The 15,619-nt window shown below is 38.7% G+C and overlaps 1 protein-coding gene across 1 annotated transcript in view; it reads right to left on the minus strand.

Annotated features, from left to right (window-relative positions):
* LOC145994782 (uncharacterized) overlaps nt 1-15,619 on the minus strand; it is a 78,756-nt gene that overhangs the window by 20,578 nt on the left and 42,559 nt on the right. The window contains exons 4-10 of the mRNA XM_083131049.1: nt 14,787-15,099; nt 10,280-10,433; nt 8,786-8,962; nt 6,320-6,553; nt 3,422-3,528; nt 1,625-1,803; nt 527-686 (exon numbers count right to left, since the gene is read on the minus strand). Coding sequence (XP_082987175.1) covers nt 527-686; nt 1,625-1,803; nt 3,422-3,528; nt 6,320-6,553; nt 8,786-8,962; nt 10,280-10,433; nt 14,787-15,099 — 1,324 coding nt within the window. The remainder of the gene's footprint in view (nt 1-526; nt 687-1,624; nt 1,804-3,421; nt 3,529-6,319; nt 6,554-8,785; nt 8,963-10,279; nt 10,434-14,786; nt 15,100-15,619) is intronic.

The raw sequence follows: 15,619 nt of genomic DNA on the forward strand, positions 1-15,619 counted from the left end.
AGTCAACCAAAAATTATGTATTTCACACATATAATTTCATTTTAGCCACAATAATATGTGTTAATTATTGCATGAACACCATAAATTCAAATTTAAGCAATGTTTTTTTAGGGAACAACACTATTTTGGGGGAAAATTTGCCTTGTTTGCCCCCCTGGAAAAAAATACCTTCCTTGCCCCTCCCTGGAAAAAATCCTGCGGACGTCCATGTACACGTGCGTGTGTGTGAGAGAGACTTCACATCATTGTCAGTCGCGATTCTAGTTTCTTCCAAGAAACAAGAAAAAACCGTCATTCGCAGAAATCAGTCTTTTTTTCTATCAAATAAATTAGCCGTTATACTTTCTTACATGATTGCTGTAACGCGATAATAAAACAATTACCAGGAAAAGTAACTCCTTACCTCTGAGCGTGTCTCACTACGTTACAATTCCTACATCGCGAAATAATAAAAACACATCTTTCATACCAAGCGCATTATTATTAATGCATCTAAGAATAGGTCTAGTAACATTTCATCACTTACAGCCGTTGTGTTGATGCATTTTCGATTGTCACATCTGAACATCTCTCCGCAGTTCAAAGCACGAGACTTCATTTCATAGTAATCCCAACCCGCGGCCCTCGTCACTGCACCAGAAAGGCCCTCATTGCTGTCACTGAGGAGACATAGCCTTTCTTCGACACTGGAAAGAGAGGAAAACGAAATATATATTATTTTTTTCATTTTACGTAGCTTTTCTATCGCTATCCATATCAATTAAAGCTATGCAAGATGCCAGAACAATGAAACATCAATGCTTCAACCTTCATTAGAGCTCAGGACTTACAACTGGCGCCACATTACGCAAGTATTTCCACTCTGCACCCCAATCTTCATTTCAATGATAGTCATTCATACCAATAAAGAGCATACGAATAAAAGTTTTTATAGTATACTGTAATAAAAGCTCCTGCATAGCCAAATGCTTGGCTTTGTAGGGAGTAGAAGTGGTGACTCTTTGTGAACACACCCAAATCTCAACCTCTCTTCCACGTATTACACCCTGGTCTGCATTTTGCAGACTAACGCAGCTCTGGTGTCTGGACTCACAGCCAGTATAATTGGCTTGTGTTGTCTTCTGTCCATGTGTGATTGTCATTGTCCCTTCATCCATTTCATCTTATCACCGTCGATCCTTATCTTTGCGATTTGCAGTAACAGAAAAGCGAAGTAAAATAAAATGGAACAAATCAATCACTCAATCAATCAGTAGGAACGACTGCAAACAAAAGGGATCTTACATTTGCGAGAGGGAATACAATGATATAGTAGGTACGCTATTTCGTATGCTAAAAGTGACTGTTTTGGAATAACTAAGAAATGCGTTTTCAGTCGCTGATGATGCTGACGAAGGATTATGATCAGAGGCTTTTCGCTCAGTTAGATACCAATCGATGACAACAAGACACACTATACTGGTGCGACACGCTGTGTGCTTGCGGTTGGTCGGTCTTCAAGTGACACGTATAGCTTGTCGCTTCGGTGTGAAATCTCCATAACAACTATGAGCAGCAGATGTTAATTGTGAAGGCACCACAGCCAAGGGATAGATATGACTTATTTTGCCTTGTATGAACTTACTTGTAGCTGAAAGCCCTGCAGATAAAGTATTTGGCCTCCACGCATCTCTTGGAGCAGGTTTTCGCCGTCGTGTGAAGCCACTTCTCGACGCCGTGATCCTCCAACCTGTGCGACGATTTCTTGGAAAACTCCTTCAGGAAGCCCTTGCAAGAATTCTCATCCAAGCCGTTTGGGCAGTCCTGGAAAATGAAGGGAAAATAGTCCAGTTTCAGTCTAATTGCTCTTTTCATAAGGGATTATATACAAGAGGCGAATATTCGGGGCTATCTAGGCTATCTGCAAAGCCCAGACTCAGTGAATAAAATACAGAAAAAAATATCTATCAGAAAATATGCATAAAATTGTTCATTTCAATAAGAAGATGAACCTGATTTCTTAGAGGAGTTGGAAACATTGCCCGCTTTCTTTGAATTCGCGAGGCGGCTGGCCCAGGCCCGGCGGGCAACTCCACGAGGGTGATGGTTGACGATCAATGTTGCAAACCAATTTTTACCAGCATGTAATTTCCCCAGGATCGGGGAATTGTGGAGCCAAACTGTTACAGGAGAGAGAACAGGGTTGCATATGGCGGGGGGAAAACCCTCTAAACTTCCTCAACAGTCTGGGTCAATGTTGCAAACCAATTTTTCCCAGCATGTAATTTTCCCAGGAATGGGGAATTTTCTATTATCGCAGGCAATGGTGTCATATGGCAGGGACAAAAACATCATTGAATGCTTGCAGAGGATTTGAAAAAAAGGTCGTTGACCTTCAAACAACTAGAGATACAGTGGGGGAGTAGAAAATTGTTGGCTGAGCGGGAATGGTTTATAAGTGCATCTAAAAATTACCGAAATAACAAGGACCAGTTCTAGTCTAGATCGCGTCGAGTGGTGTTGGTGCGTGGAATTTATGTAGAGGCAGCGTGTGAATACAGTAGTGAGTGGATTGTATTTTTGTGAATGATATGTGCTGTGTTGTGTAGTGAACTGAAATGAGGGACATAATTAACAAGCTGTCTTTTCGGCTTACGAATGACGATAGGCTCCAAATCGTTGTGGATTTTTCTTGTATGTCAACTTTATGAACAGATAAGCTAATGGGGATCGGACCTACAGTTAAAGTGGTATCTAAAACACCATGTATCGAACCCGGGACCCCTTAGTTTCAAGGCAACGACGTTATTACTGCGCCAACAAGGAGTACCCGAATTAAAAATCGTGAAAATAGGTAGGTTGAAATTTTATTTTTATTCTCGTGTATAGGCAGGCCTACATAATATTTCACAATATGGGCCTCTTATTTATGCAAATAAGAATGAAATTCTTGAAATCCTTTCCTTACTGACAGTGTACATTTCCATGTTTTATTTATGAGGATATTTTTAATCACAGAGTCACAGCACTTCAACCCGCCGCCCCAAATGAGTTAATAAAACAAAAACACCCCCAACAGTAAATTTTTGCCCATTCGAACACTATGACATGGTGCGATAGCCCAGATTCTTAACCCAGTATACGCCACATACAGTGTATCTGATTTCCATCTTCATCAATCAGAGCTATCATAAAAATGTTCATCTTAACGATACAGTATTTCATTACTAGCTTTTGTAATGATTTGTTGTGGTATTGTTGCTGTAAAACCAAGTAATTGTTACTAATCAGAACGATGAGAATTTGTTACGCCAAATCGCAATTAGATTACATAATTTTGTGGAAGGATGGATCGACTGATTTTTCAAGTAATGTTAAATAAAAGTATGTGTCAGAAAAATATATTTGAATCTAATACGATCTAATTCACACACATGTGTACCTTCTCTCCATCGCACACCCAGATGAGAGGTATGCACTCACCAACCGCACACTGGAAATGGTTTGAGCCACATCTCGTACCAAAATTCATCAGCGACCTTTCAAATTCTGCAAAAAAAAAAAGAAGAAAGAAAAGAAAGGAATCTTTAAAGCTGAGGATGAGAATATTACATTAAAAAGAACAATAGAATTCTCAGATGGCTCAAAAAATAGCAAAAAATATCGAAACACAATGCCAAAAATGATATATTTTTAAAATTAATTGTACTTTGTCTTACCTTCTACCTTTAAATCAACTATGCCAGAGTTTGATTTCTGGTTGAGGTACATTTTAATGGTTTAGATCCCATTTTAAACATAGGTCAAGTAGGATTAATCTATCCGTCTATTAAGTTCACTTAAAACTAATTTTGTCTTACTTCTGTAACCAACATTACAAGCTCAAAATAGCCAATCAAAGAAATCAGGTTTTGTTCTACCTGCATTTATATTGCTAATGTATCGATATTTTTGAATTCACTATGTTTTAATTGTATAACTCTCTAGCCTTCTTAAACCCAAAGGTTCATGGCTGCAGCAACACAGGCCTTCCATCTGTCCCTATCTTGAGCAAGACTATATACTCTATTCCATCCCTACCGATTTCCTTTAGGTCCATCTCAACGTTATCCCTCCATCTTCGTCCTGGCCTTCCTACAGGTCTCTGACCATCAGGTTTCCCAACAAGAATCCTGTAAACTCCTCTTTCCTCTCCCATTCGTGGCACATGGTCTGCCCACCTAAGTCTTCTTGATTTAATTATTCTAATAATATCTGGACATGAATACAAATTATGTAGTTCTAAATTATGTAACCTTCTCCACTCACCTGTCTCCTCATCCCTTTTAGGTCCAAATATTTTTCTAAGGATCTTATTTTCAAATACTCTCAATTTATGTTCCTCTTTCAATGTAAGGGACCAAGTTTCGCATCCATATAATAATACAGGCAAAATTACTGTTTTGTATATTTTAACTTTTAGTTTCTTAGATATTAAACGAGAAGACAAAAGATTATGAAGAGAAAAGTAACATGCATTTCCTGAATTAAGCCTACTTTTTATTTCCTCTTTAATATCATTTTCATTTGGTAGTATTACTCCTAATTACTTGAATTTGGAAACTGATTCAAACGAGTTGTAATCAATAATTAAATTTTGATTATTAGCTAACACTTGGTTTCGGCCTGTAAGCATATATTTAGTTTTCTCTTTGCTAACTTCCAAACCTATCTCTTTAGCTGCTTTGAAAAATATTTTAGCATTATTCTTAATTGTATTCACATCATCCCCCAGTAAGTCTACATCATCTGCATATGCTAACAACTGAGTCACACCATTTAATTTTAGTCCTTCTTTAGTTTCTTTTACCTTCCTTACAGCATATTCTAAGGCAAAATTAAAGACAATTCGAGAAAATGCATCTCCTTGTTTTAACCCATCATGAATTGTAAATTTGTCAGACACATTAATACCCACACAAATTTTACTTTCTGTTTCACTGGTGCATACTTTTATCATATTAACAAGCTTCTTGCATTATCTCCAATGCTCTTTAATTTTGCCTTAGAATATGCTGTTAGGAAGGTAAAAGAAACTAACGAAGGACTAAAATTAAACGGTGTGACTCAGTTGTTAGCATATTCTATATACAGCCAACTCTGCTGATAACGAACCCCTACGGATTGAGTTAAGTGGTTCACTATATCTAAAGTTCACTAAAACCGAAATGGCTTGCCTTAACCTGATTTGAGGTTAACGGTGACAGAGGATCTATTATTGAAAGAAAATATCAGTAGCCTACATACATAAAATCAGTTTTTAATGCACTGTAACTTGAAAAGATCGGTTATACAAGGGTTGGATAAAAAGTAATGGCAACACTGCTGTCCCGTGAAAGGGGCGAGTCACAGCGCCACAACCGTTTCGTGGTTGATAAAGGAATGTCAGACGAGGAAGTATAGTGAGTGGGAGCGATTGTATGTTATTCAGTCAAAAACAGCAGTACTCTGAAGCAGAGGACGAGAGTGCAAGCGCCCTAACAATATGTTTAGGCAAGAAGAACAACGTCTCCTAGGCAGGCGGTCAACGCAGCCTACTACTGCATCTTCTTGCAACACCAGCTTCGTCTTGCATTAAGAAGGAAGCGACGGCACGTTCTGGCACGGTGTCCCATCATCCTGCTTGACAATGCAAAGTGTCACACTGCGAACACTGTGACGGCGCTCCTGCATAACCGGTAGTGGGAGGTACTGGAACATCCGCCGTATTCACCGGTATGAGACCGTGTGATTACGACCTTTTTGCCAAAATGAAGGAACCACTGGGCGGGAAGCACTACGACACGCGCGAAGCCATCATAACGTGCTATAGGGCGGTCACTGGGGGACATCGACAGAGATGGACGCGCTGACGGTGTACGACGCCTTCCATACGTGTGGCAGAAGGTCGTAGGGATGGGGGGCGATTACATTGAAGGAATGTAACACGTGCTCCTCTGCCAATACAGTCAAGTAGCAATTATACCAGTGTTGCCATTACTTTTTATCCAACCCTTATGTGTGTGTGCTACTAAAACAAGAACAGTCCTCAAGTCTTCAAGTTAATATAAGAAGATTTCGTTTAAAGAAATGTACTGTATTTATGATGCTTACAATGTTAATTTTCATGTACATTTCACTTTTTAGGTTCACATAAACCGAAGTTGATGGTTCACTATGAACGAAATTTGTGATGTATTTGGGTCTGGGGAGTAGTGAATTAGGTTCCTTATAGCTGAATGTCTGGTAAGAATTATAGTTGTGGATGGTTAAGAAACAAATTGTAGGTAATAGTATAATTGTACACTAGAACGATGTATACCTCTATTGGTGCACTGCGGGATGTCGCAAAATTCATACCGTCCTTCGTCGACGAAGCACCATGGCTGGCGGTCGTTGTCCATGTTCCTGCAGTAGTTGTGGTCGTACATCTTGTTCTTCCTGCTGGGACCAAGGACCACTGGGTCGATGGCGCTGCCCCAAGGAAGACACACCTTACCGGAGCTGGTGACGTTGGCCATCCCTCTGTAGTCTTTGCCGTCGCCAGTGATGCAACCTACGCAAAGAAGATAAATGCTTTGTAAGGTTGCTCATTGAGGTTCTCATTGAGTCTAGAATCACCAACCATCCCAATGAGTCTCTGTTTTGTTTTTATAAGCTATGTATCTCTTCAAAACCTTGATGAGTCGCCTGAAGTACCAGTTTTCTTCAAAATGTTTTTGACCTCTTGTAGAAGTGTTTCTCAACCGCCTGGCAGCGACAGGTTCACTAGATTCAGTGGTTGACAACTAATTTAAACTTGATTTTATATGTCAACAAATTGAACTTTTACACTTTATAATTAGGCTATGCCATAATTTATTTATTAATATTTAATTTCAAGGGTACATATCAATTAATGTACAGAGATAAAAAAAAATAGAAAGCTATTTAAAGTAAAATTGTTGGGATAGAGGCATCGACTTTTAGAAAAAGAATTTACCGAGCCGCGGTCTTGCGAAGGTCACTGTCTTAGACCATTTCTAAATGTCAAATGAAAGTGTGCAAAATTGTTCATATGTAGGTTCATTGTCTGGTAGAAATATAGCTCTCAATTGAATAAATCTACTTATCAAAAATTAATAACACTATTACGATGATTAAGAAAGTCTATCGAAGGAAGAAAACAACATTTATTTCCCTTACACTTATTTGTATTTTTGTGTTATTTTTCTACCTTTTTAGGTTAACCACGACCATAACAATTTTGATTATATGGAAGTAATAATGCTGGAAAAAGTTAAAAATGGATAGTTACTCTTCATTGTCTAATAATGCCAACACTAATTTACAGTGGCGTCTCGTGCCTCAAATTTGGCCGGGGATTATTTTTTAAAGAATTTAAAATATAATGACAATTCACATGAATTACAAAAAATAGGTATTTTTTCTTCTAGACTACAAAACTGGACTTACTTTTTGGAAAGAATTTAAAATGTAATGACAAATTACATGAATTACAAAAAACGGGTATTTATCTTCTAAACTACAAAACTGGACTTATTTTTTTTAATGAATTTTAAATATAATGACAATTCACATGATTACAAAAGAAACATGTATTGTTGTGAAACATACCTTTCTACGAACGTTGACTCCTGTTCTTCTGCTCAGCAAATTTTGTTATTACTTTTTCGTTGAAGCCCTCTATGTTTGAAATGTATTCTATCTCTATTGTAAGCAAGTGCCAAGGCATTTGGTCTGTCTTGTCCCATTGCATTTCTTAAGCAGGTTTTAATACGCTTCAATGTGCTGAAACATCGTTCAGATTCAGCTGTTGCCACTGGAGTTATTAAAACTATGTTTGTCATTTTTACTGTTTCTGAAAAGGTACCCTCTAAATAATTTTAAATAAAAAATGAATGCAATCTACTGATAGAGTTTATGTTTTTCAACTCTTCACTACAATAAAGAACACGAAGTTCCCTCTTTAGTTTTCCCTCTTCTATGAAGGGATAATAAATCTGGGAGATGCCTCTGTTTAAAGATTGTTCTCTTTCATTATGTCCTCGTAGAGCAAGTTCATGTCGACCACAGAATTTTAAGCAATCGATAATTCTATTTAATATATGCCTATTTTTCCGGACAAATTCATTGTGTCTTGTAATTGACAGCCTATGTCCTTCATCAATTTGTGTTCGAACATCAACCCTGCCAAACTCACTCAAACATAGCGAATGAAAGCCACCAAAACACTACAGAACAACAAGCGAGATCGAACGCGACGCAACGGAAGTATCCCCGAATCAGCACTCAAATCCATTGCACTCTCCCCTTCTCTCTCTGCTAGCATGTGACCTTCACTGTAGCGTAGGTGGGTGTAGGCCACGTCTTCCTTTGCGACGTGCCCTGGAAAGCGATAATTGACATCAATGGCGCTAGGAGCGCTGTCGTATCCATTGCAACAGACGATGAATTTACGTGGGTAAAAATCGCCTTTTAAAAGACTGTGTGATAGTTATGCGTTATGGTGATTGATAATTACGTGAATACGTCCGATTTTCTTTAGGGGCTAAGCCCCGGAAGCCCCAAGGGACGAGACGCCACTGCTAATTTATTGGTCAGTGCATGCCATAAATGATAACAGAAGGTTTACTTGCATCTTGAATTGTGATGTCGTCGACAAGCGATATATGACAGTTTATCATTTTACGCGTTCACAAAAAATCTGTTCCTTTTTTACAATTGACATATACAGTATGAGAGGCTATCCGACATTTTGGGTCCCTTGCACTACGAAATACCTTACCTATATCATTATATTCCCTCTCGCAAATATAAGGTCCCTCTTGTTTGCAGTTGTTCACGTCCCAGAAGAAGTAATCCGCGTTGCACTTCTGGTTCCAGCAGGGGAACTCCCTTCGCAGAAGAATGCAAATCGGCGAGAACCCCGTCTGAGGTTCGTCTGGGATGTTAGAATGCCAGCCTGGAATGAAGGTGAAAACATAAATTATTAGCAATATATAAAATATGCACTCTATGTGCGTGTATGTAGATTAAAAGGAAAATGGATACCGTGCATTATATTGATTCTTCATTTTTATTTCAAACGTACTCAAACAATATTTGTCAACATCCACAAAAATTTTACAGACATATGGAGGACGAGGACACCAAGGAGAATAACTTTCAATGATAACTTCTTGTTCGCCGAGTTCTCGTTTCGACGTTACGAACCCTCGAACAACTTTTATCCTGCATGTATGCAACCACGTTACACAGATTCACAGTTGCATAAGGCTTTAATTTTTCAAAATTAAAGCATATCTTACATATTCTGTCAACAGTGTTTTTCTTAATAATAAATGTATTTTTACACTTAGCATGTTTTACTGTAGTTTCTGTTACATATTTGCTTTTGTACACAACATTTCGAATGTCTGAGCTGCTCACTGGCTCTTTATTTCTTTTTCCATATCTTTAGCTCTCTACGGAATATGTAACTAATTAAGACAAGAAACGACCTCTATAGTATGAATACTTGTGGACAAAATTTACGAAAAATTATCTTGCTGTCGGTGACAACGGTTCTTTATGAGTATGGAGTGTCAATTGGACATTATGTATTGTCCGTGTTTCTCCTACTTACATCTACTCTAACACAACGTTTGGAGAGAGCACATCTTCTCTGTCTTCAGGTGAACAATTTCCTTTTACTGGTGGTGGAAGCGAACCTACGACAGAGCTGTGATTTTACTAGAATTCTGGGAGCGTGAAGTAGCTAGTTAGCGCACAGGATCAGTAGTAAAATCACAGGCCTGTAGTAGGTTCGATCCCCAGCACCGGCAAAAAGAAATATGTTCATTTAAAGACGAGAGATAATATCAAATTAACAACGCATGCTAAAAGTTAAGAAAACATTTGATTCTAAATGCAAAAGCATAAACTAAAATATGGAACATATGTATGGGCGGCGAAACATTTATAATTTAAAGGAAGACGGGCTAAATCCTGCAACTTCACCCAGTCGGTGTCCCTGCCCCATTGTTCATAGCTATCGCTTTTAGTAATGTTACCTAAGTAAATCATAAAGGTGGGTGATAACTGTGAATCTGGTTGCATATATGCAGGCTGAAAACTTGGCGTTTTTCTCGAACTCGTAGCGTCGAAATGAAACGTCAGCAAAAAAAAACAAATGTTATTCAGAAAAGTTGCTCGTCTTCTCGTCCTCCACGCGCGTTGAATGCTCGTCCGTTTGTACGGCGACACCCTGTATAATTAAAGTGATAAGTTATCTCCCTACCTGGCCACCATTTGGAGTACTCAAAGGGTGCTTCGGTACTCTCCCACACCCAGAGCGAGCGGTGGAACACGGACAGCCCGACGCCTCCTGTTAACACCTCAGAGATGTTCGGGTACTGATGCAGCAACAGTTCCGAGATGAAATCGTTTTCTGCCTGAAATGGACAAGGAGATACGTACTACTTCAAGTGTTCTTCAGATGTGCGATGTGGACATGAATAACTATCACTAGGGCTGAGCAATATCGATCTTTCGACATCGACTGAATATCGAGTGTCGAAAATATCGATATTGTGATATTGTCAATAATGATGTATCGACGTCAGTATATTCATGAAATCGACTGGATATCGATATAATCGCCCATTCACCCAGTATGTTCACAGACGATCTGCTGTAAGTTTTACACGCTTTGAAAGGGGATGTGATCGCTCGTAGTCCCTCAATGCGCCAACTATAATAATAGTAGTAGTAGTATCGTTCAAAAATATAACATTTTACTCTATTTTACTGATACCTCTAGTCATTAACGCAGCAGGAATTTTTAAGTGACCTGATAACGAATTAAAATAAATACATTTGTGGCCGCGGTGGCTCAGTCGGTAACGCGTCTGACTACCATGCTAAAGGTCCCGGGTTCGATCCCCGGCCGGTTCAAATCCGGGAACTTTTCTAACGGTGGAAGCGGCCCCGGCGCCTACCCAGCGTCGAATAACATGGGTACCTGGGGGAAACCCTGGGGGGTAAAGGCGGTCAGGGAATAACGTGGATTAACTTTAATCTCAGAAAACGAATTTTACATGCGATATTTAGGAGTACAAAAATATGACTCCCCTCTGCCTTCTTACTCAGTTATCTATTTTACGGAGACAAATAAAAAAAGCTGCAGTTGAATATAAGAAAAAACCTAGCGGCCACCCTGACATGATTTTCTCTTTGATTTTCCTGGGACATTCCCAGTGAATACCTGTATTATACCATTCATAGAAAGCTTCTTACGTTTTAAGCTCACTCTATGATCAAATAGTCTAACCGGGATTGAAATTACAGTTTAAAGTGGGTAATATTGGGTATATCGGATCAAAACTCCACATATTTGTGCAAGAGGAAATAACAATGCACACAGCAACCTTAACCCACCATACCTAAAATTTTCAAATATTGCAAAAGACAGGAAGGAAGAATAGCAAATTTTATGCCTGTTTCCCACATGCTATTGATCGTCGGCGCTTTCAAGGATGCTTGATAAATGCTGTGCGAGTAGGATAGGTCGTGGATGTAATTTCTTAATGTTGGTGGATCGATGAATCTCATATCCATTAGGCTGAAGTGCAGAGGTGAAACTGCAAGGAAAATATAATCTAAAATCTGAATGATTTCTTACAAAGCTACTATACAAACCACTCCTTGTGCCATGGTATAGTAATGTCTATATTTAAAAATATGAACAAACAAAGTTACTTTTCAATGTATAGCAATGCACACAACACTCATCCGCGAAGGAAATGAAAATGTATCAATACTTGTAGAAATTTAGCAAGAGGAAGGCAAGAAACACAAAAGAAAGAGAGTAGGTATCGTAATATCAACGGAATGGCAATGAACAATAAAATAGAGAATAAACGGGAAAGTGGATAGAAACGAAAGTAATAATAAAACTGAAAATGATCATCACACGGAGAAGCAGAAGGAAAATTGTAGTAAGGGAAACAGAAACTGCAAGAAACAAAAGTAACTAAATAAAGTAAATCTTAAAAAAAAAAGAAGACAGAGTGAAATTATTAAAAAGTGACCTAAGAAAGTTCAAAATATTACCTCAAAATTTCCAAAAAATTACCTAAAAATGAAAGCTTGACTTTTTCATAAATTAAAAGAGAATTAGTTGAATAATTCGATAAAATCTGTTGTTTGGTGGTTTAAACTACCGAAGCAAGGGGATAAAAGCAATTAAGTGCTAATGTAGTCTTTTACGAGACGGCTTATATTATAATTATATACTTCGTATATTCTTACTTCAAGGTCGCACAAAATACACCTCCACGATACAGTAGTCGGTCAGCATCTGAAACTAAAGTTTTGTTTTGTGTGCATCAGATATATTTTATATTGTGACTAATTTTTCTTTAAAATCACACAGATTAAAGCGATAATAGTGGCTTTGAGGTGACCATATAATTAATGGCGTACTTGCTAAAAATACCATGTTAGGGAATATAAATGTGTAAGTTATGCTAGCAAATGCATTTGAAATTCACGAAACAACAAGGAAGGATCAAAAAGAAACTTCAACAATGATTTAAAATGCAACTAAACGACAAAGAATACTGAAAAATGACCTAATATTAAAAAAACGTCCGAAATGAAAATAAAATGCGAAATAAAAACATTTTTTTCTGGTTCTAACTGAACTGAAACGGACTACTATCAGGTTTAGCATTGTCCTCACGGCCCAGAAAAAAAATCATTAACTTACGAGCCCTAGTTATGCGCAAGGATTTCCGCAGCAATTTATATGCAATATTATGGGGCTTTGGCTATTTTGCTTAATGACGTCTGCTGGGCGGAGGTTCACTCCAAATGATCTTGTCATTCCAGTAAACGTCTATATTATTTGCTCCATACACACTGTAGCGACTGACTGTATAAACAAAACCTGCCTAAAATATTTGACCTTGTGGCCAAAGGGTGTGCTCTAAGAGGAAACGTTGCAGCCTTCATCCAACATATCCCATCCATCATACCGTCGGGCGTTCAAGTGGAGGGACTCGTGTTCGTTATCTTAGACTGAAGCACGCATATTCCTTTCGGCTTCTAAAGTGCACTACACTTTGATATATTACCTACATGAGAAGATTTGAAGGCATATGCTGGAAGAGAAATGTTGCTTGCACCTTCCTTCGTTCGATGTCCAATGCGATGAAATATAGGGCAAGTCTGTGGTTGGTCTAAATTTTGTAAAAATGTGTGTCTGTGTTATTCGCATTTAGTTTTCCACTAACTCCCCCCACCTTTCTTTTATCTACTCATATCCCACTTTTCTAGTGGCGTGGTTAGGAATTTCTTAAGCAAGGGGAATATGATGGTAACAGGAGTGATTGCTTTTTCAGTAGTCAGAACTACACTATCATTTTTCAACAATAATTGTAATAAAGTAACATAAAACAATAACATTAACAAAATACGTATGAACTAAAATACTAATGTTAGCTGATTAATGTTAATGCAATGAAACACACACACGCATATGCATATACAAACATGTGAATAACAAAACCACTTTCCTGTGTTTCATTTACTCGTATATGCCTGGAACACATTACATTTTAAACATAATATGGCAGAGATATCAAAAACTCATAATTAATTATTAAACAATTATGTATATTCACAAGTTATAATTTTATTTAATATTTTATATATATCCTCTGAAAATATATTCTAGTTTAATCATCAGACAATGAGAGTTGGTTCAGTTGAAAGCAGAGTTTGATATTTTCTTCTAAGTCTACTTTATGCACAGATAGGCTAATCGGGACTGGACACACAGTTTAATATGAAATCTGAACAACTATGTTCCTCCATCGGGTATCGAACGCCGGACCCTTTGATCACAAGGCAACGACGTTACCACTACCCCATCAGGAAGGCAGTTGAATTATGTAGAAATAAATATTAAAGAAACTAAAACCCCATGGCGCAACAGCCCTATGAGGGCCAGCGCCTGCTAAGCGGCATTGGGTGATGGTGGAGTCCCATCTCCGCCGTTTTCCGGAATCCGCTACTTTTCAAGCAGTTCCCCAATTGCCCACACGATGCTCGGTCTAGCCGAAATTTTGGGGGTTAACACCGGGAATCGAACCCTAGACCACAAAAGGCGGGGCACCATAAAATTATATCATGTGATTGGAGTATACATTAAGCATACGTAGGTTCACATCTATCTATCTCTATCTCTATCTCTCTCTCTCTCTCTCTCTCTCTCTCTCTCTCTGTGTGTGTGTCTTATTACAATAAATACTTGTATAATGACCCAAGCTGTTGGCTATGCATTAAATAATCTTGACATTTTTACCTAAGCTCGTTTCTCTTGTTTACTCAGATCCTCCTGATGGTATAGTGGTAACGTCGTTGCCTTATAATCAAGGAGTCCCGGGTTAGATACCTGTTGGAGGCACATAGTGGTTCTGTTCCCATTTTCCTACATCCGATTAGCCTAACTGTGCATAAAAACGACATGAAATAAAACACAAAAACTCAAAACTCTTATCCATTCCTCAAAGTGCTCGATAGGTACTGGATGTACCACATCGTCGAAATCTAGGATCTATTCCTCAGGAATACATCCTGGAGCTCTTCATACACAGATAGGCTAATCGTGACTGGACAAACAGTCATTATAAGGCGATAACCACTGCACTTTCACTGAACCCTAAAAAGAATGCTTCAACCAGCCTTGAAATTTCAACCCCCTATAAGAAATATAATGTATATAACGAAGGGAAACCAACCTGCGAGTTTACGTCTACCAGTTGACTTCCCTCCGCCCTGCAAGCTTCGAAGGCGGACTCGTAGCTCAAGGGTTCCTCGTGGACACCGTAGCACCTTCCGTTGAACGGCGTCTCGCCTGGATTGCAGAAGGACGCTCGGTTCCTGTGACACCTAATACCCACCAGGTCGCTGTCCACGCGACAACTATTGCCGTACCTCACGTCGCAGTAGGATAACTTTGACTCCGATCCTGAGCATCGGACGGACTCCACAACGGACAGGAAGGATGAAGAGCCGTCGAAGTCTGCTCCTTGCCACATCAGCTCAGCGCCTCTGGAATGTACACAATGATGTTAATAATACAATTATCTCTATTATCCATCCACTGTAAGAATGAAGTAATCGTAAACAAAACCACGTGATTTCAAAGAAATAGTTCCCTTTCTGTGTGTTATTTTGGCCATGAATACCAAGTGACTATAATAAAGTTGCCCTACTCAGATACCTCTGGAGCCAGTTCGAAGCAACCGATTGCGCTCAAACTTGATATAGAAGCTATGGAGACTATGAGGAAGCGAATGCTGACGAAAAAAAAATAGTTCCAATTTTCACCACCAGATTAAAATGTGGCACTGAAATCTGGTGCACAGTAAACAACACCTCTAAAAACGCTTCGTGCGACCATTGATCACACTGTCTTTCGCTTCCAAAGGATCATTCACGTTGACAGGGTGCATATTGAACACTGCTGTATTGGTTGTTGTGGTGAAAATGTGAACTATTTTTCTTCAGTATTCGCTTCCTCATAGTCTCCATAGCTTCTATATCAAGTTTGAGCGCAATCGGTTGCTTT

This window comes from Lepisma saccharinum, chromosome 11 (genome assembly GCF_977018435.1).
Source record: "Lepisma saccharinum chromosome 11, izLepSacc3.1, whole genome shotgun sequence".
Taxonomy (NCBI): Eukaryota; Metazoa; Arthropoda; class Insecta; order Zygentoma; family Lepismatidae; genus Lepisma; species Lepisma saccharinum.